At 42.8% G+C, this 24,809-nt stretch overlaps 1 protein-coding gene across 1 annotated transcript in view; it reads right to left on the bottom strand.

Moving 5' to 3' along the window:
• Positions 1-14,727, bottom strand: part of dpy19l3 (dpy-19 like C-mannosyltransferase 3) — a 51,741-nt gene extending 37,014 nt beyond the window's left edge. The window contains exons 1-5 of the mRNA XM_076110265.1: positions 14,472-14,727; positions 13,687-13,851; positions 12,858-12,985; positions 3,338-3,428; positions 370-491 (exon numbers count right to left, since the gene is read on the bottom strand). Of these exons, the coding sequence (XP_075966380.1) occupies positions 370-491; positions 3,338-3,428; positions 12,858-12,985; positions 13,687-13,804 (459 nt within the window). The 5' untranslated portion in view covers positions 13,805-13,851; positions 14,472-14,727. The remainder of the gene's footprint in view (positions 1-369; positions 492-3,337; positions 3,429-12,857; positions 12,986-13,686; positions 13,852-14,471) is intronic.
• Between the last annotated feature and the right edge of the window lie 10,082 nt (positions 14,728-24,809).

The following is a 24,809-nucleotide window of genomic DNA, read 5'->3' as shown; positions in this document are numbered from 1 at the left end:
GAGGGAGCTAAGTAACCGTTTCTCGGTTAATTCATATGCCAATACGGAAACCTTTTCCTCCAGTGTGACAAGTGCAGGTGTGCCGAGCCACGTCAAGACCAAAAGAGATAAAATGCCAGAGCACCTCAAACGCCCCGACAGCCTATCATTCATAACAGGACCAAGAACTTAGTTCATCATTAATGTGGCAGTGTGTGATGTTGTTTTTACATTTTTCACACGGCGAGAATGCTTTGTTTCAAAACGACAACGAAAGTCACAGAGACCGTCAATCATTTGGTTTGTTTTGTAATAGTGGTGGTCATTACTCTAATCTTTTTGTGTTTTACAAGCCAATTGTGAAGAGCTGACAGCTGAGTGATGAGGTACCTGTATGGGCAACACTCTGTAGAGAACACTGAGAAAGACCTCTTGGTAGATATTCATTCTCTGCAGGAGATTGATGGTCCTCTTGGATTCTGTCAAGTTGTCATGGATCAAATCGGAGAGCCCTAGGAGAACACACACACACACACACACACACACACACACACACACACACACACACACACACACACACACACACACACATATATATATAAAATGACTATCTTCACAGTGACAGAGAGTGATAGTGATTATTGGGAGGAACGGGTGCGATTCATGTTCCTCAGAGCTCCCATTTACAGAGTACGCTGCTGATTAAGGAACAATAACAGTGTTTGAAATGTACGCTACCGGCTACAACCACAGTGGGTTCAGCTTGAATCTAATCCCGTAGTCGCCGAGAGCACAATGGAATATCTGAACCCGTCGTCGGTGCATTCCACCTTAGGTACCTTCCGCCTACCGAGCCCATGAATCTCCACTAACATCATGAAAGGTTTTCATCAAATAAAACATTAACCTTTAGGGGGGAAAGCAGATGAGCTAGTTCACACAGCAAACGCAGCAAATGTCATCTATCAAACTGACCACGAGAGGAGATGAGTCAAGTCTACCTCTTCTAAAAAGCTTCCTGCAGGAAATGTGGTTCATGGACAAGGAGGATGGAGGCAAAGCACTGAAGATGACGTTACATCAGCTCATACGCACGCTGTTGTCATCATTCCAAAATGGGGCACTGGGTGCAGTATCATTACTATGCATTGGGTTTGACTGGAACAAAGCGTGACACTAAACCTGCAGCAGAGGGCTGAGTTTGTGCTGCAGGCTGGGATGTGTCAGCCTGATCACTGCTGTGTTCTTGATCCATGTAGGACCATAAAAACCAGCACTGTTTTCCATAAACAAAATAGATATTACTACCCACACACACACACACAACGCGCTTCCCTTCAACCATTCCTTTTTCATCTTTCTTTCAAACTGTCATTTTTCCTCACTCACTTTGCTTCCTTATCCTCTCCATCTTCCCTTATACCTCTCCTCTCATCCCTGCTTCTGTCACTGTCCTTCCTTTTTCTCTTTACACGCCTCCTTGCATCCTTTTTTCTGCCACCTCACTTGTTTGGCTTTCCTACATCCCATCTTTTGTTTTCACATTTCTTCCGTGACGCCCTCCCTGTATTTTTCTCCTCCCTCCCGCACCCTTAGCACCGTAACTCTGAGTAACTTCTGTAGTTTCTGCACATCGAGCCTTTCTGCTGACGGGAAAAGAAACCCAGAGCAAGACAGAGAGGGAGGTCAGCCAGTTCCTCAAACTGATTGCAGCTCAATTATTTGCCTTTGTGGCAAATTAGGCCTGTTTCCAACTGGGTATTTTACATGATAATGGGAACAAATAATTAGACTAATTTCCCTCAGACCAGACTGTGCGTCACAACAGGCTGCAGTGATTTGTTTGGTATGGTTAGAAAGTTAGGGGGAGAAACTAAAAGTTTCTTTCTCCTTGTTAGAGTGGGTAGAGACAGCCATCTGGTGTCTATCCATGTAAAAAAGTACATTATTGTATTATAAGACAATGTTCAATAATTACAGTTAAAATAACAATTCTCACTATAAACATGAAATGCTGGATGATATAATTTCATACTGCCTGGTGGCCATCTGTCACTGGCAGACTGTATCAGCTGTAGCGAGCTACCGACTTGATAAGGTCTCGTGATGTACGTCTGAACCGAATTATGGATTTGGATAATCGTTAGATCCCAACTCATTAAGCTCAGTAACATTAAGCTAATGTTAGCTCCATTAATTCCTTCTCTGGCCGACTCTTTAGTGATAATGGCTGACTCATATTAAAACAAGAATCCCGTAAAAGGGTCTTAAATAAATGTTTAATAGCAAGATAAATGGTACGATGCTGAAACACTGAGGCTGTAGCTACATGTCCCAGCTAAAGTCCTCCTCACCAGGTGATGAGTCATGTAAAAGACAAAAAAAAAAAAGATTTACCGCCTCGTGGTTGTATGCCTGTACCAACCCGGTCATGTTTCCGTGTATGTCCACGTCAGTCCAAAATGTCAACACTTCCTCATTTTATCCTCTTAGACGTTTGTGTGAAATTGTCATAATTAGCGTAGGATTTCTTGAGCTGTGGTCAGAAATGTGTTTTGTGAGGTCAGAGTTATCTTTGACCACCAAATTCCAATAGGCTACGCTATCGTGTTCATGAACATGGACTGGACGGACAATTCAACAACATAATGCTTTCAGCCACGGCTGTGGCCGGCGCAGAGGCGCAAAAACAGCTTTGTTCTTGTGTTGCAGTGTAGAGCTGGTTAGTCGTGCTATCATAAGTTTGATTAAGGAAAATGTAAGATCAGACTGTACCCTAGTTAGCCACACAACCCTGTGTGGCTAACTAGCTTATATATCGGTTTGTATTTTCAAACAGTGTGTTGTCACGTTTGAAGTCACAAAAGAAAACGCTTTTAGGATGACGACGTAAGTTATGAGGGTGCAAACGTCCCCAAATCCAATAAAGAGCAGAACAGAGCTGCTAACGTTAGCTTAAACTCTGTTAGCATCGAGGACCGGCTTCCACACAGTAGGGAAATACTACATGAACAGTGCATGGTTCAGTCAAAATAATGTAGTAGAAATACTGCTAGGTTACGACTGTAGTAAGCTAGTTAGTCCGACTTGCTAACATTTGCAGCCTATGCTACATCAGATGCACACTGTTTAATCCATTCACAACACTTTTGTTCTCGTGTCTAAACATTAATGATACAGAGTATCTCTTACTAGAGACACATGCACATTGCTTCATGTGGAGAAAGTCAGAGCGCTCATAACACCAAGGATGACATAAGTGCACAGGCTGACATTTGATAACTTCAATAAAAAGACAATATTGGTGCAATATGTATACGGAAAAAAATGATGTCGCCACCATAAACACAGTTCATACCTTCCTGTATGGACGGGGCCTGCAACATCTGCTTGTAGTAGGAGTAGTACAGTCCACACTCAGTCCGAAACGAGATCTCCCGCTCCACCTCCTGAAAGCAAAAAATAAAAAGGTGGGGTTTTTTTTTAGTTGCATGAAACCAAAGACTTTTTTAAAATATGGAAAACAGATATCCTGGCACAGCATGACAGAAACACGGAGGATGGAGGCAAAGCAGCTAATACACTCGTAATCCTCGGCAGTAACAACGAGACAGGTAGCGCGGCGTGTATGTGTGTGTGTGTGTGTGTGTGTGTGTGTGTGTGTGCTTAGACGATGGCTTCCCAAGAGATTTCCTGCTTGCCATGCATGATTACTGTTCCACTGGGGGGTAAAAAAACAGAGAGCAAACAGAGAACAACCAGCTGCAGAATATTAACTCCATCAATCTATCGTGTCCCGTTAGTAAATAGTTTTTACAGCTGTGCTCCATTTAAAAAGACATTCTTTGACCATAGTGATACATTTCTTTGCCATATCGGCTGTGATTTGACTGTTGGGTGTTTGTCAATCCGAGGGAGCTCGAAATCTGCTTGTTAAAAACCAACGAATATTTCGGAGTATTATTACGATGCCATTTATGTCATCTTGTTTCCAGTGACCTGGCATTGAGGAATAGACCTATGATTAAAAGCTCATCCCACATAAAAAAAACAAATGAATGGACGCAAAAACCTTAACAACTGATTCATTGACCAAATGACACGGAATGGAACAGACCCGCTGATTTCTATTCACATTACAACGTGAGCTACCGCGACATTCAAATACACTTTGTATATAAAATGTCCCATATTCTAACCATCTATGAATGTCCCTCTGTGGCCCGTGGCCCCACCCTTACAGCTCCATCTCATCATCTTAAGTGGAATTGATGGCAGAATTAAATTAGCCTGGCTAATTTAATTCTGCCATCAGCTACCTGACAGCAGGTATCAGGGAGGATCACAATCATGCAGGACACCGGGCAACTACAAGCGAGAAACTACACAGGCCAGTGGTTCTCAGTGTCCCAGACCAACACGGGTGTTCTCATTGTATTTATGAACCAGTTGCTGATTAATTGAGTGAAAACCAGCAGGACTTTGAGACCCGAGGAGCACAATAGAGAACCACTAGTTCATAACACAGTCCTAACATCTTACATACATATAAAAAAAAGAGGCCGGCACTGTGATCAGTGTGAAAACAATGTTAATAGGAAATAAAAAAGACCCTCCACCGCCGCAGCCCGCCCACAGAGGTGCTGTTAATTAGACTGTTCCTGGGACGTAGTGGGCAAGTACAGGCGGTGCTTGACTGACATCTTCCTGTCTCTATGATCCATTGTGTTACACCGTTCAGGGTGGGGAACTTATTATTCGGAACCATTATACATACACGTCAACCTGTTAATATATACAGGGTATATGCCTAAGACAATGAGTAGAGAGGGTAGACTTTATTTTCAAAAATGTGAATTAACCAATCATAAACTCCAACCACATCTTTTTTCCCACAGAAGGACAACATTTTGGTTACAGACGCAACATATAATATAATATATATGACCCTGTCTATTTAGCTCAATTGTGTACAAGAGGCCTACATCATATGGTATAATTGTAACACTACAATTTGCCAGCAGCCATTTTTGTAACACACAAAAAAAAAACAGATGCATAAAATTAATTATGGTCCCATTCTATTTAGTGCGTCACAGCCAGCATGTACAACAGGCTACCAGGGCTGTGGCCCACCGAAATGGAACAGGGCTAAAATGAATATCATGAATTACACCTGTGTGATCGCTGTGGCTCCTTCGACACACAGTATATTGGTGCATCTATGTCGTGTAAAACTTTCTCAAATCAGTGTAAAATGATTGTTAGTAAGTATCGAATATAAATGATTCTCTCAGCCTAAAACGTCTACCCAAAGCAAACCCAAAGTAAATTGAAAGCTGGTCTTGGAGGACATGCATGGTTTTGGTCTCTTTTGAAAGGTAACAATGTCCAATAGAAAATAATCTGAATCACTGTAAGTGACAACTGGCATTGAGGATAGAAGATTTAACACACGGAAGTAGAGGGTTTATATTCCGGCCAGAATATTCCCCCCCCCCCAAAAGATAACCCTGGTCCCATGGTGGTTAGGGAGGAATCAGGGGGTTTGAGGGTGTCTTGCTCGAGGACACTGTGACAGACTGGACAGGACAAGATCACGAGTAACGATATGACACGTGCGATGTGTTAAAACAGACACTATGCTACTTTTTTACTCATCATTTAATGTAAGTTTGCTGATAGTTCTGCAAAAGTTAACACACATGAATTAATTAATATACTTTATGATTTATTCCTGTTTTATAAAAACATTTTGCCATTTCAGCGACAATAATCTTGTTTTGTTTTAACTGCTTTGCAACATATTGCTTGTTGTTTATCTGACTGTATCGTGATGTCGTTGTTATTGTGACCATTGTATCGTGACGTATTGAGACACCCTGTCATCGTCTGTAGTACAAAGTCTTTTCAAAACTACATAGAAACCACCTGTCCACTTGGCCCCTAACTGAGGCAAGATGCTTTTTAAGTTGAACATTTTTTACTAAACATAATTTCATATGATATTCAATGAACTTATTTCATATAGCCTAGCTTTATAGAGAGAGAGAGTCAACAGACTCCTACTGTAAGAGGAGATTGGACAGCTGAGGGGTGTTTTCATTTGCACCTGCCACTTGGGAGCGGTAGCTCGTCCGCGCTGCGCTCGGCTAATCAAAGTTTAAAATGAGCGCGGCGTCAGAACTCCTACCGTGAGCTGAGAGAACCACAGCAGGTTCTCGTGTATGGCGTTGACGCACCAGGCCTGAGTCAGCGCCAGCAGCCCGGCTAATGACAGCCCGGCCGCCATGGAAACACGCCGTCGCCAGGGCCGCCGGGCCAGAATGCCCAGACCGGAATGAGCGCCGGACCGTCCGAGCAGAACCGCCTCCCCCGCGCCCTCCTGGGCGGCATGGGACCGCTCTGTGCTCCGCATCACGTTACCGCTGCGTCTCCCTTCATCTGCAGCATCTCGCGGAGGGCCCGCATGATGTTGCAGCTTGCTCGGCTTAACTCTCTTACGAAGCTCCATTGCCTGAGACTGCGGAGATCATCAATACACTCTTGGATCCTTTGATGCGCTGAATTCAGGTAGATAAACAGCACGCTCCCGGGCTGAGTTATAGAACTGATCCAAATCCATTACACGGTAAGTGTAAATGCGGTGCGCTTCTCGTTTCTTGAAGTCGGTCCAAATAAATTAACTTTTTAATCGCTTCAAGTTCCTTGCCAAAAGGAAATATGCAAAAAAAAGCTTTCTCCGAGGGAATGAGCAGCTAGTTTCCTTCCCAATCCTCCTTTAGAGTTTGCTCGGGGCAGAACAAGCCTTGGCTTTCCACCAAGAACTCTGATGAGATGGCTAATCCTCAGTTTAAATTAAGGTCAAAGAGAACGGGCCCAGTTAACAAGTTCACACGTTGCTCATTACCCCGAAAGCTACTTCACTCCTCACCAGGCACCGATCCTCCTCTATTCCGTTTCCCTCTGCTGCCGTTTCCTCTTCATGGCTTTTTCAATAACACCCATCCCTCTGATGCAGCACTTGAATAATCCGGGCGAGCTTCCGTCCAGCGCTGCCGTCGCATCAACGACGACCAACATTTGCCTCCCTTGAACTCCAGCAGTCACTTCTAAACAAAAAGCAGCCGTCCTCGACCGAGCCGCAGTAGGGCTACGAAACAACGGGCTACGAAACAACGGGCTGGGCTGTAGATAAGTGGAGCAGTCAGAGGGAGGGAACGGGAAGAAAGAAAGAAAAAAAAGAGAGCCACTACTGGTGACCTCTTGTCTATAAAAAACACACATGCACACAGGCAAAGAATAGGATGGGGTGGGGGTAAGGAACGTCACTCGGAAAAATGCGGGGGGGGGACATTTGTCAGAGAGTTTTGTGGATCTGGAACCGGCCTCAGGCTGTGAGCACACGTCTGAAATAGACTCGGCTCTGTGCCGGGACTGTCTCTCACTCCACACGTCAGAGGAGGACCGGTGAGAATAAGCGCTGTGTGTGTGTGTGTGTGTGTGTGTGTGTGTGTGTGTGTGTGTGAACGAGAACTTGATAACAAACCCCCTTCAGACCCTTTGACCTGAGGCTGAACAACTGCTGCCGCATTCTCCTCTACAGCACCGTGGGTGAGGAGGCCACGTGTGAGATTATTAAAACCATTCCCCAGTTCTGTTCGGCAACAAGCTCCTCCACAGACCGCCAGCATTCTGATACCATCAGACACGTAGGGTCGGGTCAGACGGCAACAACTGCCAAAAGCACAAACAGCGAGCGGGCAGGACTCCCAGACTCACAAATGACTTTCCAGCATGTTTCACGGTCCTTTCCATCCTGCTTGACCTGGACCCACTTAAGAGAGCGCGTGTGTGAGTGGGAGTGTGTGTGTGTGTGTGTGTGTGTGTGTGTGTGTGTGTGTGTGTGTGTATGTGCGTGTGTGAGTGAATGTGAGCGAGTGGATCTCTAAGGGCAGGAAACAAAATACACAATCTCAACTGTAGTTGAGGGAGGAACAGCCAGCAGTTGGAGGTGAAGTCAGACTGCAGCATCAGCTCCAAAGTTCCAAAATCTTTAAAGAACATTCGCAGCTAAACAATGAACTAAGCTTTTAGCTACTACCCTGTTCTTATGATCAAACTCCGCATGGCATGGCTAATGTTACATGCAGTGTACGAGGATGGACGGCTGCTCCACCAACAGTCCACAACTGAGCATTTCTGCACATTGATGTTCTGCTCGTTGGCTAAATGTTGTGATAAACTGCTGGTATTTCCTCCCTTACTTGTGAGGGGTTTATTGCATTTGTGACAACGAGCGTTCTCAGCATCTACTGGAGTGAAACGTAGCCACACTTTCCATCTTTTGTTCTCGCTGCACAGAGCAGTAGAACATTCCTGTGTTCTGCGAGGTAAAATTACAGTTTCTGTCAACAAAGTCTGAAGGCTTTGTAGATATGACAGCTTCAGTTCTGTGTACAGTAATATATATATATATATATACATATATACATATATATATATATATACATATATACATATATATATATATATATATATACACACATATATATATATATATACACACATATATATATACACATACACACACACAAACACGGAACTGAAGTATATAACATATAAGTAAGTGAAAATATTACAAAGTTTAAGTGTGCACTACAGCAGTACATTTCTTTGCAAACCTTGTTTCACATATAAAAAGCATTTTCAGATTTAAACAGCAGAGGACCACAAACTGTGTCCGTACGGAATCCGCTCAATTAACTTGGACACGGCGCTCTGTCTCTCTGTGACGAAAGCTCACCAACGATCCCGTGCAGATTGCCTCTATGTGGGTCAAGAGGCGCTGCACATTTGCATGAGAAACAGATGAAGCACCTGTCTGGTGCTGCGAGTTACTGCCGACGGATGAGAGGAATTCTCATAGTCGTAGATTTTCAGAGGGTCTGTCTGCCCCATCTCTCTTCTGTCCTGCACATAAAAGGGAAGTCCATCCCCTGTGAAGGATATATGCTATATAACGCTTCCACAACATCTGAAGCAATATGTTCAGCTGAAACTCTGCCAAGGTCACTAGATTTAATCAAATCAACATTTAAATGCTGCGCACCCTTTTTTTTTTTCTGCATGTCTATTCATTTTGTTTAAGTTGCAGATGCAGATCAGGCTGCACTAATCAGTGTTTCATTCAGCGGCAGGAGAGACAGGTGGAAAATTAAAAAAATATGTGTGTGTGTGTGTGTGTGTGTGTGCGTGTAGTCGGAGGAGCTCAGCCCTCAGACAGCAGAGGAGCTGTGCGCTGCAGCGTTATAACAAATGACACACACAACATTAATAAAGTACCGATGAAAGAATAGGAGCTTAATATTCACAATCACAACGATTCGTGGCGTCAGATCATTACACACATTGATGAAAACATACATCATATTCCATTCATGCCAATAAATCCCTCTAAGTCCTACGCACTATTCCTTTAAGTCCGAAGTTATTCAAAAACGATGGATGCAATCATTTTTCAAAATTCAAAACATGTCTTTATCGGTCAAAAAGAACGGTTTGTGATGAGTTATATTCATTTCAAAAAGTTGATTTAATAAAAAAAAAAAGACTAATTTATCTAATCCAATGAATCACAAAATTGAGATTTTGTTCACTTAATACAATCTTCAATTATAAATAAAAATAAAGACATTCAGTACAGCCCTGCTAACCACACAACATGAAACTAAACCAGGCCACACCATGTGACCTGCATTCCTTTTTCTAACGACTCCTTCATCTACCTAAACAAATGACTACCACTGCACCGCCAAATCACACAAAAACTAAAGCTGGAGAAGAACACCGTTCATTCACACGTTGCCCCAGTTATGACTCTGACAGGCCGATCTGTTCTGCCTGCTATGTATATCTCAGTCTGAAGCACAGCGATGGTGAAGCTATGGAAAGGGGATTTTAAAAAAGTGACATCACATCTGGCAGCGCACGGTGTTCTGTTGCCGTACAACACTGAACAGACTCTAAAAAAGGTCCGTGTAGTCGGCAGTGGCCTTGGTGCTTCATGCGGTTCATTTCACGGGCTCAGAATCAATCCGCTGCAGCCCGTGGACGAACATTGGAGCCATTACAGGCATGAAGTGTTTATGACGCGTGTTTAACGCCGGATGAGGGGATGTATCTGATTGGCACTTATGTCAGAGCTACGTTTCCTCCTGAGATAAGCAAAAAAATGTGAGTGGAATTTTTTTTCAGCTTTTAAATTTCAAAAGCGGGAGACATTTTCCATCTGTAAATACCCACATGTGTGATGTGCTTGATGAATCTTCCACATGGATGTCAAATCCTCAGATGACCTCCACATAAAAGTGTCAAAATACTGTTGGCCTCCATCAGTCTGGCCATCTCTGCTGCTTCTTAACAACTGCCTCATAAAAATACATTAAAAGGCTCCGTATGTTTTCAACATTCCCAGATCTTCTTTCTCGGCTGGCACAATCTCAAATAGTTGGTGTCACACTGTGAGTGACACTTACAGCCAGTCAGTTTTTAACCGGGTAGCAACATGCCGTTCTGAAAAGTGAAGCCAATGCGAAAGTGTTTTACACTTGCATTCTCTCTACTGGCCAGCAGGGGGCAACTCCTCCGATTACAAAAATAAGTCTGATTGTATAGAAGTCTATGAGAAAATGACTCTACTTCTCTCTTGATTTATTACCTCAGTAAACATTGTAAACATGAGTTTATGGTCTCAATCTCTAGTTTCAAGTCTTCTTCAATACAGCATGATGTTCATTTAGTAGATTATGGTCCATTTAGAGTCAAATAGACCATAAAGCAGAGTATGCTTTAGGGTGGGGCTACCTTGTGATTGACAAGTCGCTACTGCTACCAGAGTCATATGCTGCGTCTCTGCGTTATTCCTCCACAGTCCAAATATGGTTACTTCTGTTCACTGGTTGCACAAAAAAACAAGATGGCGACATCCAAAATCTAAGATACCGAACTCAAGGCTTCAAATCCGTCACGACAACAACATACACTTGTTCTCTACAGTCAATGGTTCTTACTAAACCCCTGAGACATCTACACATACATTACGTGGAGAGGATTGGCAACAAGTCAGCACATCATCATTTTCCATAAATAGTTTTTAACATACACATAAAATGCAACGCTTATTTTGCTCCATTCTGGTATAAAGAGAAAGTCGCAAAATGTGCCTTAATTGAACCTGGCAATTGAAATGTAGCCATTCTAGGGGCAAATATTACAATATAGTTATTCCAATAAACATCCTTCTTCAAAGTGTGATCCCTGCTGCCTTCCTAAGCTTTATGTTACACCATGACATCCACTCTCTGCATCCTTTTCGGGGGTTTGCTTGCTCCTCTAATTGTTGACTTTACTTAAAACTGTCTGTTGTGAAATGCATGCAAAAATAACAGCTGTTCTACTGTATCTAGTTAATATGTACACATGAAAAGAAACATCAGTGGCATAAAGCTACAGCGGATTATAGCCCCTGAATGCAACCGAACATGACACTAATCTAGGATTTTACTAGACACTTAAATCCACGATAGACCACCTTACCTGTCATGTCACCCGAATTTCATTTTTTGGGCTGTGTCTAATCACTGCATTGGGGAAAGAAACGCACACATCGTGATAAACTCTGTTGTATGGTCATCACTGGGTAACTGTCCTTCGATGGCTCAGATCCAGAGAATACGAAAATGAAACTAGTTGCTGGAGAAGCTCGTTGGTTACTAACAGCTATGACCACTGAGAAAGTGGCACGGCAACCATTATCGAGATGGTTGACCATTCATTTGGATGAAGGAGATGAAGACTCCGATAGGGTTTCTGACCCCCCCTCTGGTTTTCATGAGGGTTCGGGTCAGTTTTGTTTTCCATGAACTGTGGGCTCGTAAAGCCCTTTGACACTGTAACCGTGAACAAGGGCTCTAAATAAACTAGGAATGTTGCTTTAATTCGTCACCCATCGGTACATGGACACGGCTGACACAGGGGCCCTTTATTAAAAATGCATCGTCTAGGGATGTGACGTGCCTACCATATTTCTTTTTGACAGTTTTGTTCTACAACACTGATTACAAATTCATGTTGGAGGACACACTGACAACTTGGAGGAACTTGAACGGCAAATAATGGCAATTACTGCGATCACAAAGGTCGGAGCCTCCACAAGCAACAGCTCAAAGGACATCAGAGTCGTCACAGGCCTTCGGAGGTGTTGGCAGGGCCGGCTCTGTCCTCATGGGCTTGACCTACGCACTGAATCTCCATCATCCCAGGCAGCAAGGAGTATACATTTGAGAAAAAACTTCTCTCGGAAATGTATGCTTCAAAGCTGTCAAACAAACAGCGTGGTACACTTTTAAGTAGGCCGACACTCAGCGCTGCACAATGTTCAGCTGCTGCAGAGCTTAAGAAGTGACAAGTCTGTCAGTTAGTACGGATTTTGACTCCACCACACGAAGCCCAGCAAAACTTCTATTGTGGGTGTTATTTTGTAAATATTTGTAAATATTTTTTTATTCTAATTAAGTAGTTGAAACTGAAAAATAATATTTGAGGTTTTCAACCAACTACACAAAACTCAACTTTGGTCTGCTTAAATGGTTTGACCAATGCACCTGATTTGTTATCCCGGACAGCTCATGTTTAAGTCTTAAACTTTGAGGTCCAGTTGCTAGAGAGCAAATGAGCTGCTTGACATGAGACAATAGTCATAATGCACGGTTATGGTTGTGTTGAAATACTTCTAAAACTTCAGCTTTCCTTCTGGGGGGGGGGGGGGGGGGGGGGGGAACTTGACCTAAAGATTGTGACAGTGAAAGGTTCTTTACCTTAATGTTGGAGAACCACAGGTCGTTCTCGTGCAGCGTGGCCATGTAGATGCAGCACAGCAGGCCCAGACCAACAGACACGGACCAACCGACCGACGTCCAGATTATTGCTCCCCATGACCAATCACCTGCAGGGACATTAGCGTGTCAGTAAGTCGCCGCTGCCGAGTGAAAGCTTACGAACCTTTGTTTGAAGGGAATGACGGCTCAATTCCATTCAGCTGCTTCAGTTTCAGGGTCCTGGTATTGTGGATGACGGCTCAGGGCCGACATCCAGAAATGAAAAGTGAAAAAGTGTCGGAGTGAAAAGCCGGCTGTCGTATAGAGGAGGGAAGGGGGGGGGGGGGGGGGGCACACAACATCCCTCATTGTCAGTCTCTTCTGGAGGGCATTCCTAGTGTTGCACCAGAAAAACCATAGACTGTATAGAAGAGGTGAATGTAGTCATGTCATCAGCATCACTTGGCAGAACCGGAGGTTGACGCCTGAGTAAAACTAATTTATGATGGAAACATAAATGTTGCCCTGAGTCAACATGACAACAGGTGTGTTGTTGTCATGGGGAGGTTCAGTGGATACTAGAGAAATACAGTTAACTCATAATATAAATGGCATTCATTTCAATCATTTAAAATTGAAATGCTAAAACAAAAAAAGGCATTTATGCCCGATGTCTTCTGAGGATGCAGCCCAAGCAGACACGTGACTGCTGTATGCATTGGTGCACAGAAGTTGGACAGCCGCAGACTTCAACCTAGAAGAGTGCGGATGAAAAAGGACGATGGCATTTCATTAGAAAAAAAACTTTTTCCGCAGTTAGCTCACTCACCGTGCAGGATCTTCTCTGGGTGGTGGTCAGTGCAACAGTTGGACTGCTGGGACTGACACTCTGCACCGAGAGGGGGCTCCTTCCCCCTGCTGCCCTTCCTCTGACGCAGAGCTGTCATGTCGAAACACTGCACAACCAGACACGGGGAGTTGGGGGGTGTTGTGTCTGATTACACACACAGATATGATGAACAGATACCCAGTGACGACACACAGAGACGCGCGCGCAGGCACCTCAACACGCAAACAGCGCGTGCACCGCTACAATGTGAGCTAAAGATCAAACAACGAGACGCACCGCTGTTGTGTTTTGCGTCACTGTCTGTAGCCGTTCATTCGGCTCGATGGACGGGGTGCACAGGCCTGCTGTACAGCGGCATTTCCTGCCCACGTCGCGACCAGAACAACGTGAAAACATCAGGTCCCGTCTATCGACACCGACAGCACCCGGAACACCGGCAAACTACATTCATACTAACGTCGCCGTATTTACGTCTTAACGTATTAACGTCCGCCGGACGGTAGGCTAGCCAAACATAGCAGCAGTAGTCATTTCATAAGGGTTGTTAGCAGTTATGCGAATAGTACCAACACGTTAGGTATACGTCAGGTTTCAACTCCTATTATGTAGCATACTTCTACAGCCTCATTGAAATTAATGTGCATTTTTTTTTTTTTTTTTGCATTAAGGCGCACGCTACTGTTATGGACGCCAGATTTTCTTTTTGTCTTGACAGCAACAAAGACGAATACGATTTGCGCCAACGGTACATTTATAAGCCTCACCCTCCTCTACAGCAGCGGCTGGTAGGATGGTCCAACGGCTCTCCTCTACCTCCCCTCCCTCTCTCTATCTCCCTCGCTCTTTCATTTTCCTCTCCTCTTTTTTTCCCTCCCGTTAGAATTCATCGGTCAGCTTCATGCCGCACTGGGACAATACCGGAACACAAGAGAGGCTGCCTTCAAAATAAAAGCGTAAGGGTCATCACTGTTTTAAGGATAACATGCGCTGGAGGAGAGACGGACGTAAAGTATCTGGATGTGTTGACGTCTATGGCCAGGGGTTATGAAGTAGAGGAAATGAGAAAGATGTTGTAGATGTTGTAGATACATGCTATACTGGAGGATATGTGGTGGGGCAGAAAATTAATCAAAGGACAAAGAGAACAAATGGAAAAAAAATCAAGAATTGTTACATCTATCCTTGATTTCATTGAAAAAGGCCAGTCAGAATTAATATCAAGCATCCCACAACCCAAGAATGTGTTTATGGATTTAACTGTAAATATGCCCTCTTAAGTAATGAGAACAGCCGTGAAGCTGCTTTATAGAAGTGTTTTATATTTTCATTGAATCAAATGTTACATGTAATGTTGGATAAATCACATGGAATTAAGTAAGAGTGACCAACACAGATTACATGACTTTGTCAATCGATTTGTTCCAAATGACTCAAATGACCCAAATCATTGTTTTCTGGTTAAATTGCTTGTAAGCGCTTTTTAAATAATGATAGTTTTAAATAACAACATATTGAGGTCCCGGGGGACCTGAGTCATAGCACCCAGTTGCAGCCTATGCAGTTCAGATAGAAGAGATAGATGAGTCCTAAATTAAAGTATCGCACCATATCAGCACTGTTAGAGGGGTAAAGTGGCAGTCTGTGATTTTGAAGGAGACAGATGCAGATGCAGCAGACACAGTTTCCTCATGCGCTCAGTCTATTTTTGTTTTACAAATATGCAAATTAAATTAATAATAACAATATGTTTTCATTCAGATGACATTATATATAACTTAAAATGTTTAGAGAAGAAATGAGTCAACATGTTCCTATGATGGTTGTATCTGTCTTATGCACAAGCCGTGTAACTAATAAAGGTTTATTATAACCTCAACATTGTTCCTGCTCTGAGGATGGCTTTCACTGACATTTGAGGACTTCAACCCTTCATCAGGTACTTAAAACCTAAAGGGACAGTTCACCCCAAAATCAAAAGTACATATTTTTCCTCTCACCGTTATGGCACTCGGCTTGCGGTGCTCAAAGCACCAATAAAATACATTTGAAAAACTCAACAGCAATGTCTCTTTCCAGAAATCAAGACCCAATTCCATTACATGAAACTGCTCAGGACAAGGTCTGTGGATTATCTTGAGTAACCGGGTCGTGATCTCTGGAATAAGATATTGCTGCTGAGTTATTCAAATGTATTTTTTTTGGCGCTTTGAGCAACACAAGCTGAGTGCGATATGGTTCCACTATATTGATATTCGATATCTCAGAAACCCACACCAAAGCAATCTACACTGATAAATAGCACTACAGGTAAGAGGAAAAACATGTATTTTGGGGTGAACTGCCCCTAAACATTTATAACAAACACCATATATGTACAGACATGAAATTTGACCTCTTCATTTAACCCATCCTAACTTTAGGAGCAGTGGGGAGCAACTTGTGTTTTAGTGTAGGCCAACCCTGGAAGCTAGCATCGCACTGGTTCCCTCAAAAAATACCCAATGGGACTTTTCCACTGGATTTCAGATCATTGCAGAAAAAAGCTCTGTGGGAAAACGCTAATTTATGATACCTAAAAGATTCGTTCGGCGAGATAATCCTCACAAATGAACACCACTTTTATGATTTTTGAAGTGTGAATGCAATTACCAGAAAGAAAAAGCCAACATTAGGCAATAAACGAACACGTTTGCGTGAGTACAAAACGAGGCTGTGAAGGTGGACTAGTCGGTGTGATGACGTTTTCATCCAATCTAAAACCCAATAAAAAAACAATGTAACAACAATGCAACACTGCGGTTCTTCTCATCCTATTCCATGAGGACATTGTTAGAGACACTGCTTGGCTAAAGCCCCATCTTTTCTCACTCTACGGTTCTGTTTCCTGCCTCCACACATCTCTCAACAACCTCTTTGTTCTCTACGCACTCTCATCTAAAAACGGAGTAATGTGGACAGGCCTGTCCACATTACTCCGTTTTTACTCCGTATTTGCTACGTTTACACTGAGCGGCCACACTATGCCGGAGTTTTGGAGCACCCTAAACGGAGGAATCTGAAAACTCCGCCGAGGTTGGAGGTATTTGAGAACTCCGGGGTAGCGTTTGCGTGTGGACGGTCGGAAACGGATGTGCTTAGAAAAAAGTAGCCCACACCCGTGTTCGCTACTGGATTGGTTCTTGGCAACCATGACGTCTCCGTCCCTGATTCGTCACACTCACTATCACGTGACCCGTACCTGAAGAAAACAAACTGGGCTACCAGCGATTCATTTCAACATGGATAACTAATTGCAAGAGTTGCTGCTAGCACAACAGCTACATGATGTTGCTGCTAGCACAACAGCTAGCAGCAGCTAGCAGCTGTTGTGCAGTAAAAGTCTGCATTTCTGTGGAGGAAGCAGCTGTTATTGGAGTGATTAGCGAGCGGCGTGACCGGCATCAGCCCTATGGAGCAGCTTGTTGTTTTTAGATTCTAATGAGAAGACATGCTGCTCTAACGTTTTACTTCTTCCGTTTGGTAGCCTTGAGAGACCTTAGTCTGTAAGTATGTATGTATGTATGAAGCATGAAAAGATGTACGTAGATATATTCTATTCGCGTGTTTAGTATAACATTTGTGTTGTATTAAATGCTAATCGCGGTTAGCATTTCTCCATTGGCGGTAATGTTAAAATTAGCTTAGAAGCTAGCTAGGCGGACATGTTACATGCTGGCTATATCATGGATTGTTGTTTTGTATTCATGTAATGTGTATAGGGACAGTTTGTAAAGCCATATTTCATATTGTGTTTCCACAGTTTTACAAATAAAGATTCACACTGAAGTCTTGAAACTCTTCTATGGATTCCATGGTCTTTATTTCACGGATCTACTGTTAGCGATCTGCTAAGCTTTCCTGCACGAAGCAGGAGCAGAATAGAGTGAGAGACGTGTGTTGACCACATTTATGGACCCATATTCTAGTAAACGTTTACGTGTAAGTGTTGATTTTAAAGTAAATTTGATGTGAGAGAGAGAGATAGACCCGCAGCGCTGTAATGCTAATCGCGGTTAGCATTTCTCCATTGGCGGTAATGTTAAAATTAGCTTAGAAGCTAGCTAGGCGGACATGACGTTCAGAGCTACTAGTGAGAACAGACAACACGGAGGAAACGAGTGAGAGACGTGTGTTGACTACATTGATGGACCCATAATCTAGTAAACGTTTATGTGTAAGTGTTGATGTTAAAGTAAATTTGGAGAGAGAGAGCAAGAGACCCGCAGTGCTGTAACTGAGTCTGAAAAATAAAACTTACTTTCCACGAACTGTGTCTGTTTGAGTTTATAGAGGGAGATTTTAGAGGAAGATCTTAAGTATCAAATACAACCTTTCATTATTAAAGACTACTTTATTACTCTGTCGTATTTTTTTTTTTTTAACTAAGCAAGCAATCCACTTCCTGTTTACACCGTCACGCGCATGCCCAGTGTACGTTAATGGTCACGTGCTGTCCGCCTTCGAAGGCTGCCGTGTGGACGCAGATCACCTCGTTTCTATTTGACAAATCTGCATCCAAGGAGAAACGGAGTAGTGTGGACAGGGCATCAGTGATGGGGGTGGTTTAGACAAACACAAAACCTCAGCTACACAGACACTCAATACTGCCATATGCGAATGAACAAAGGTCCTGGCTGGGCTGAGGCCTTTGTGGTATTTGGTAATGTTTTTTTCAGAGCTTAAAAAGACTTAATGAAGTTGTGGGGGTTCTTGCGTGTGGCTTGTGGAAATCTTATCTATTTCCATTCCTTTGCCACTTTTTTTCCAAGTCGTTAGGACTTTGGAAGCTGCATGCCTCGCAAATATTAGCTTAAGCAACCAAAAGCTTTCTGTGAACTGCTGTGATGACAGACGTCCGCTGTACTCTGGGTCTACTCAATGTGGCCGCTCTGTTCTGTGGGGAAAGCTGCTACACACCCAGGGACTTTCACACCCTATGTTAGGGCTGGGAGGTACACCCAGTACGGTGTGATGACGTTTTCATCCAACCAAAAACCCATTCAAAAAACCCATTGACTTAGAGACGAGGGAACCGTCAGTGCAAAGGAGTCATTTAAGGGTTTTAGGACTCATGCCTGCACTAATCTATTAGGTACTTGAGGAAACCTTTCCATTGGGCGCATTATTGACCTTTCTGTTGCAAGACTAAATCCATTCTTTATACCCATGGTCATCATATTTGACAACGAAACGTAATAGCTGTAGAGGCATTCATCTCTGTACAATAAAGCTGTTGTGGTTATTTGATTGTATTCCATTTTTAGGAAAGCTACAGCATCCGCTGCTTGTAAAAGGCTTAAAGGAGCATTGGGAGATGTGGAATGAAGTCTACTTGTGCATGCACAAGCCTAAGTGAACAAAAGACATTTTCTATATCGGTTATCAATGAAAGGATTAACTTTCTTATCGACAGAAAAAGAAAACCTCATAAGTCTTGAGAGAAGCCCATCTTCCACCTTGAAAAGCCCATAATACAAAGTATTGGAGAGTGGGAATGTATTACTCATAAGGACTAACAATTACCATGGGGACTTCTATGAAGTCTGGTCTCATTTTTTTTTATGTATACAAACAAACATAACAGACCGAATGAAAATGTGCTCTTCATTCATGCTATATTTAGGTGAATTAATTCCACGAAAAAACTTAGGGGGGGATGGTGAATTAATTAATAATTGAATGTGTATCGAAACTAAAAGACCCTTTAAATCTAATGCAAGAAACATGGACTCAAACTGACCAAAATTAGAACTCTAATTGAACCGCAACTGAATATAATGATTATTTATTGCAGGCTTGTTGCATTGGATTGCTTTAGATAGTAGACATCTTTCTATGTGTCTGTTCTCTAAACTTGTTGCTCAGCCACCCTGAAAAACACTGAGCCCTGCTGCTCCTTTTATCCAAGCAGTAAGTGTGTATGACAGAGTAACAGAGATGTAAACACAAAGAAGCAGCATTAGTGCAACAATAACTGTAATACAAATGTAAATAAACAGTATATATATTCGGTGTATTTTTCCATTGGAACACCTCATGTTGTTAAGTTGTCATTTGGTCAGTCCCGCCGAGCTTTCTGTGTATTTATAGTACAGTATATGAGAAGGACCATTGCTGTGTTTGGTTACTTGTATTAACAATATATTACTATGTATATATATCTTATATTGTAGAAGTATTATTGTAATATTGTATTGTAAAGGAAGTTCGCTCCATGGTATAACCCGCAAATTAAAGCAAACATCGCGAAAACTTGAAAGGATATGGCGTTCCACCAATTTGGAAGAATCTCGGTTAGTCTGGCGAGACAGTCTTAAGACATATGAGAAGGCCCTCTGTAATGCCAGAGCAGCTTATTACTCATCATTAATAGAGAAAAATTAAGAACAAGGCCAGGTTTCTCTTCAGCACTGTAGCCAGGCTGACAGAGAGTCACTGCTCTGTTGAGCCGTGTAGACCTGAGTAGTAATGACTTCATGAACTTCTTCAATGATAAGATTATAGCTATAAGTCTTGTGGCTTAGAAGAGAGCGGTATAACAACTTCACACCCCGTCGGAAATGTCTGTTTGACAGTAGGGTAAACCAATGGTTGGACAGGAGCAGCAGAAAAATGTATTATAGCCACATATAGAAAGGCCCACCTAGAAATATCAGTTAAGTGTTGGTTATAGTTAGAATATTTTCACCGCTTTACCCTGCCACCACTCAGCGGTTGCCGGCGGAGAACTGAAGCCATAATCTGTGCTCTCTTAACAGCCACAGGACTCCTTGGACAGAAACAGTACCTTGCAGCACACAGGAGTTGCTGGTCTACAGCTGCCTTGATCGCTTAGTTTGTTTGGTTGTTGTTGTGCGACTTTCGGATTGAACTTTACGTGGCGTACACAGCAGTAGGAAGACATTTCTTAGCTTCCGTGCCGATGCACCTGTCTGCTTCTCCAAACGAAGAAGAATGATCTAAAAACCTCTAACAATAATAGAATGAAGCAACGGACCTACCCTTTAACTAGCTACATTAATGGTTGCCAAACCTTTTTCTTGTTTCATAAAAGTAAGTTGTTCTATAATATTTTTTCTCCAAATAGCATTTGCACAGTTCCTTTACCATAAAAGAGTAGGTAGTGAGTCTGATTCAAATGAAATGAAGAATAACAACATTGATAGAGAGCAGAAATCCACACAATCAGCTGACAGTAGCCAGTGTTCATGGGTTCATTTGTAAGAGCCATCATACATGACTGACCTGGAACACTATGTTGATGCTCTGGTAGGAGACATAATGATTATTTCAATGGCTCAGTTTACAATATGTATATATTCTTACATCTAGAGGTATCTATCTTGCAGATAGTTTGGCTTTTGTGTGTCCAGGTTCACAGGAGATTTGTGGCTTCACCCAAACACATTGGAGGTGAATGGCATTACCCACAAGTATGAAATATTACATTTGAAAAGGTCAAGAGTAATGTGCCTTTCAGGAAAGTATACCTCGCTGTGGCAATCTTCCATCGGAGCGACTTTCTATTAAATAAGTAGTCCTCAGGGGAAACTGCAGACATTTTGGTCTGCGATTCATCCCATACGTGTGCCAATTGTCCCTTACTTTCTACACATCCATATAAACGCAACCCTCCCAACTACGCAGAGAAATCAGACGCCGGTCCTGACGAGCACCCTAGAGACAGCAAACAGGTCAAGTGGGAGGATGCTCAGGGCATTCAGATGCAAAGGAGAGTGTGTATTTGGGGGGGATGACATGAAAGACCTGGAGATTATCAAAAGAGATTTAGGAAAATAAATTGGCTTGACTGTTGCTGGAGTGAAGGATTACTGGAGAAGAAAACTGATTGTTTAATGGCCATACTCCCTGACTCTGTCCCCTTCAGGTCTTGGATCATTTCCTCGTGGCCACACTTACGCCCAGTCCGAATTTGACCTTAATTCCCTCCTCCCTTCTTTCATTTCTCTAAGTCTCGTCATCCCGAGCCAGGGAGTGCGACTGCAGGAAGATGGCCCATTAAAGATAACGCTCGGCTCTCCCAGTGTGCCCAATTGGCATCCCTTTAGCCGGCGTGGGATCAAAACTCCTCTTACTTTTTTTTCACTCACAGTAACACAAAACAAGATTGATAGAGCGAGGGAATCTTGGAATTAACCATTAAGTCGAAAAGTAAACCTTTGTCCCTCGAACTGATTCTAGAGTATCTCCAACTACTCTTCATCCTCCGTTCTTACTTTGCCTCATTTCATGTTTTCTTTCTCTTTTTCTTGATCTCCACTTTCATGGTGGGCCCTCAAAAGGTTTAAGTAGAAAACTCATTCCTGTAAAGAAAATAATAGACTGTATTTTCTAGTATGCGTTTTTTATTATATTAAGTTCTGTTTCTCTCTCTCTGGTCATCTCGTATTACCTGCCATTACCCCATTTTGTCAGCACTTTTATCGTTGTTTGCACTGTCAGCGCTTTTAGCATCATTGACACTTCGTTGTTTTTTTTTCAAACAAGTCAAAAGCTACTTAAGTAAAGATAAGAACAAGAAAACAAACAAGACAGACTTGCAGAGATGCAATAAATACATTAAAGCATCAGGCGCATTTCCATGAACTGTTTTAGAGCAAATATCCTCGTGGGCGTAGATTGGTCAGAGGTTGGTGTGGTATATTTTCAGGCCTTGCACAATACAGAGAAGACCCCAAGTGTAGTTGTCTTAGATGAAAACCAGATGTGCAGGAGACCAGGGGCAGAAGGGTGGATGTGTAGAATGAGGAGGCCACATACATTCTCTTACGTTCCGCCCAGATGTAAACATAACATGTACCCTATATAAAGATGAAGCGAGAGCCCTAAAGGAGGGACTTTCAGATTCGACTTGAGACCTCCGGACGATCTAGACGTCCGTAATGGCATGTGTTGCTTGTTTGTAATAAACTTTATTATACCAGCAAGAACAGTGTCCACGGAGCATCCTTCCTCATCACTTCAACAGAACTGTCGCATGAAAGATACGACATTGGCTACGCATGTCTGTCATTCGCCAGTTAACAGAGTAGAAGCTGTGGAGGTTGTCAACCGCAAACAAAACCAGTCGGCTTGGCCGTCTGACTCGCATCTATGAGAAAACAAATGAAGAGAGGTCTTTCGAAGCGGTCAAGTTTGAATTGTTATTTCATGTATGCTAGTATTGGCCATGTTTCATGCTGTCCGGAGACAAAGACAACCAGGTTATGGGAATATCAAAGAAGACACAGAGCAACAACAGCTGATCAGTCATTTGAGTTGAATGTTTGTGTCAGAATTTATTTGGCAAAACCATTTCCATATTCCATTTAGCAGATTACCTATTTTTCCACAAAGGCAACAACCAACTCAAGCGAGTGTAAAAACCCCTTTTTCTGCAATTGAGTTTTATTGAATTTTGCCGTTTCCATTCAGCTTTTCTAATGCGACATGTGAATGGAAACACGGCTATTGTCTGCTTTATTCCTCTGCGTTGTACTAACTCAGTTTCAGACCCTACCATCCCCCCCTGCCCTGCAGTAACCCCGTGTTCCAGCCATTCCTCATCACCAGATTTAAAAATATCCCCAATATATGTGCCCCAATTAAGTCCACAGGAGGTCGTATAATTATAAAGAGGGTATTGAAAGAGAAGGCTGGTGTGTCGGTCTTTAATCTAAGTATATTAAGTCATCCTGGCAAACGCTAAACATCATTGATCATCTGGTGCTTATTAGGTGCTACGTACTGGATCTCTTCTTCATTTGCCGTGTAGTTGTTAAGTATGTCACAGTCATTACTGTGAGATTACTCTCCAGCTCTTATCTCCCTGTGTGGTGCCCGTGGTCCTCTAACATATAAACAGTGACGTTTCAACCAAACCTGTGGTACAGGACAAAGATTTCACCCGTCATTCACGTGGTCATATTTGTGCTTCATAGTCTTCATATGTGAATAGAAAACGTAACCAACGACTCGGTTGAAGAAGAAATAGGCAAACTTGAAACTTGCCAAAAGACCAAGTTCACTTATAACAGGAAGAGAGAGCTCAACAAGAAAAGCAGAAATGCTATTGGTTAGGCCAGACGAGTGCACGCCGGCTTGACTGCAACCGGATCAAGCCGGTTTTATTGAAGGAAAGACCTTCAGCGTTTCCCACACATCATTGACTCCACTTCATCTCAGACACCTGTGCAGTCTTGTCCTTGGATGCTTGGAGTGGCATTACTTATGAGTTATGAAACACTAAAGAATGAGAATCTGCTTTATTGGCCAGGTATGAGTACGCATATCAGGACTCTGGTTTTTGTTCTCAGTGTACATAAATAAAAATACAGCTTAAAAACAACGATAACATAGCTAGGCAACAGTAAACATAAACATTTATTCATTATTACATTTTGTTATTTACATACATCTATACGTATATATATACACACATGTATATATATATTGTGATGACCCCCCCCCTTCCACCAGGGGTCTGTGTCCTGTTCTCAGGTTGTCTTTCAGGATGGTAATCTGCTGCTGATGAGTCACACCTGGGCCTGCTGTAGGTCCCAGCTATAAAGGCTGACCCTCTTCTTTGGCTGGGGCTCCTCTCCTCTCTGACTCCTGTGTGGAGGACCTGGCTGGCTGTTGATTTGTTCCTTAAGGGGGAAATTTGTCTCTGCATTTAACCCATCTCTGAATATAGGGAGCAGTGGGCTGCCAATGACAGGCGCCCGGGGAGCCAGGGGGTTCAGTGTCTTGCTCAGGGACACTATGACACGTGACACGTCCCAGTCGAGGATCGAACCGTTGACCCTGCGGTTGCCAGACAACCCTCTTAACCTAGTGAGCCCTTATTGTTATTATATTGTTACGACCCGGCTCAAAAGGCCGTTACATGAGGGACGAGTTAAAAGTAATAAATAGACATTTATTTAACAAGAACAAAGCCCGGCCTCATCCAAAGAAATCTAACCTCACTCCTGTGGTAATGTGTAAAGAAATAGCAAGGAGAAGATTGTTTTAATTGCCACACTGTACTTAAAGAGAGTTGTGTGACATTATTCCGTGTT

This window comes from Anarhichas minor, unplaced genomic scaffold, assembly GCF_050575085.1.
Source record: "Anarhichas minor isolate MPS153535 unplaced genomic scaffold, ASM5057508v1 ptg000042l, whole genome shotgun sequence".
NCBI lineage: Eukaryota > Metazoa > Chordata > Actinopteri > Perciformes > Anarhichadidae > Anarhichas > Anarhichas minor.
Note: the sequence above shows the minus strand (reverse complement) of the source record. Positions and strands in the feature narration are given on the sequence as shown.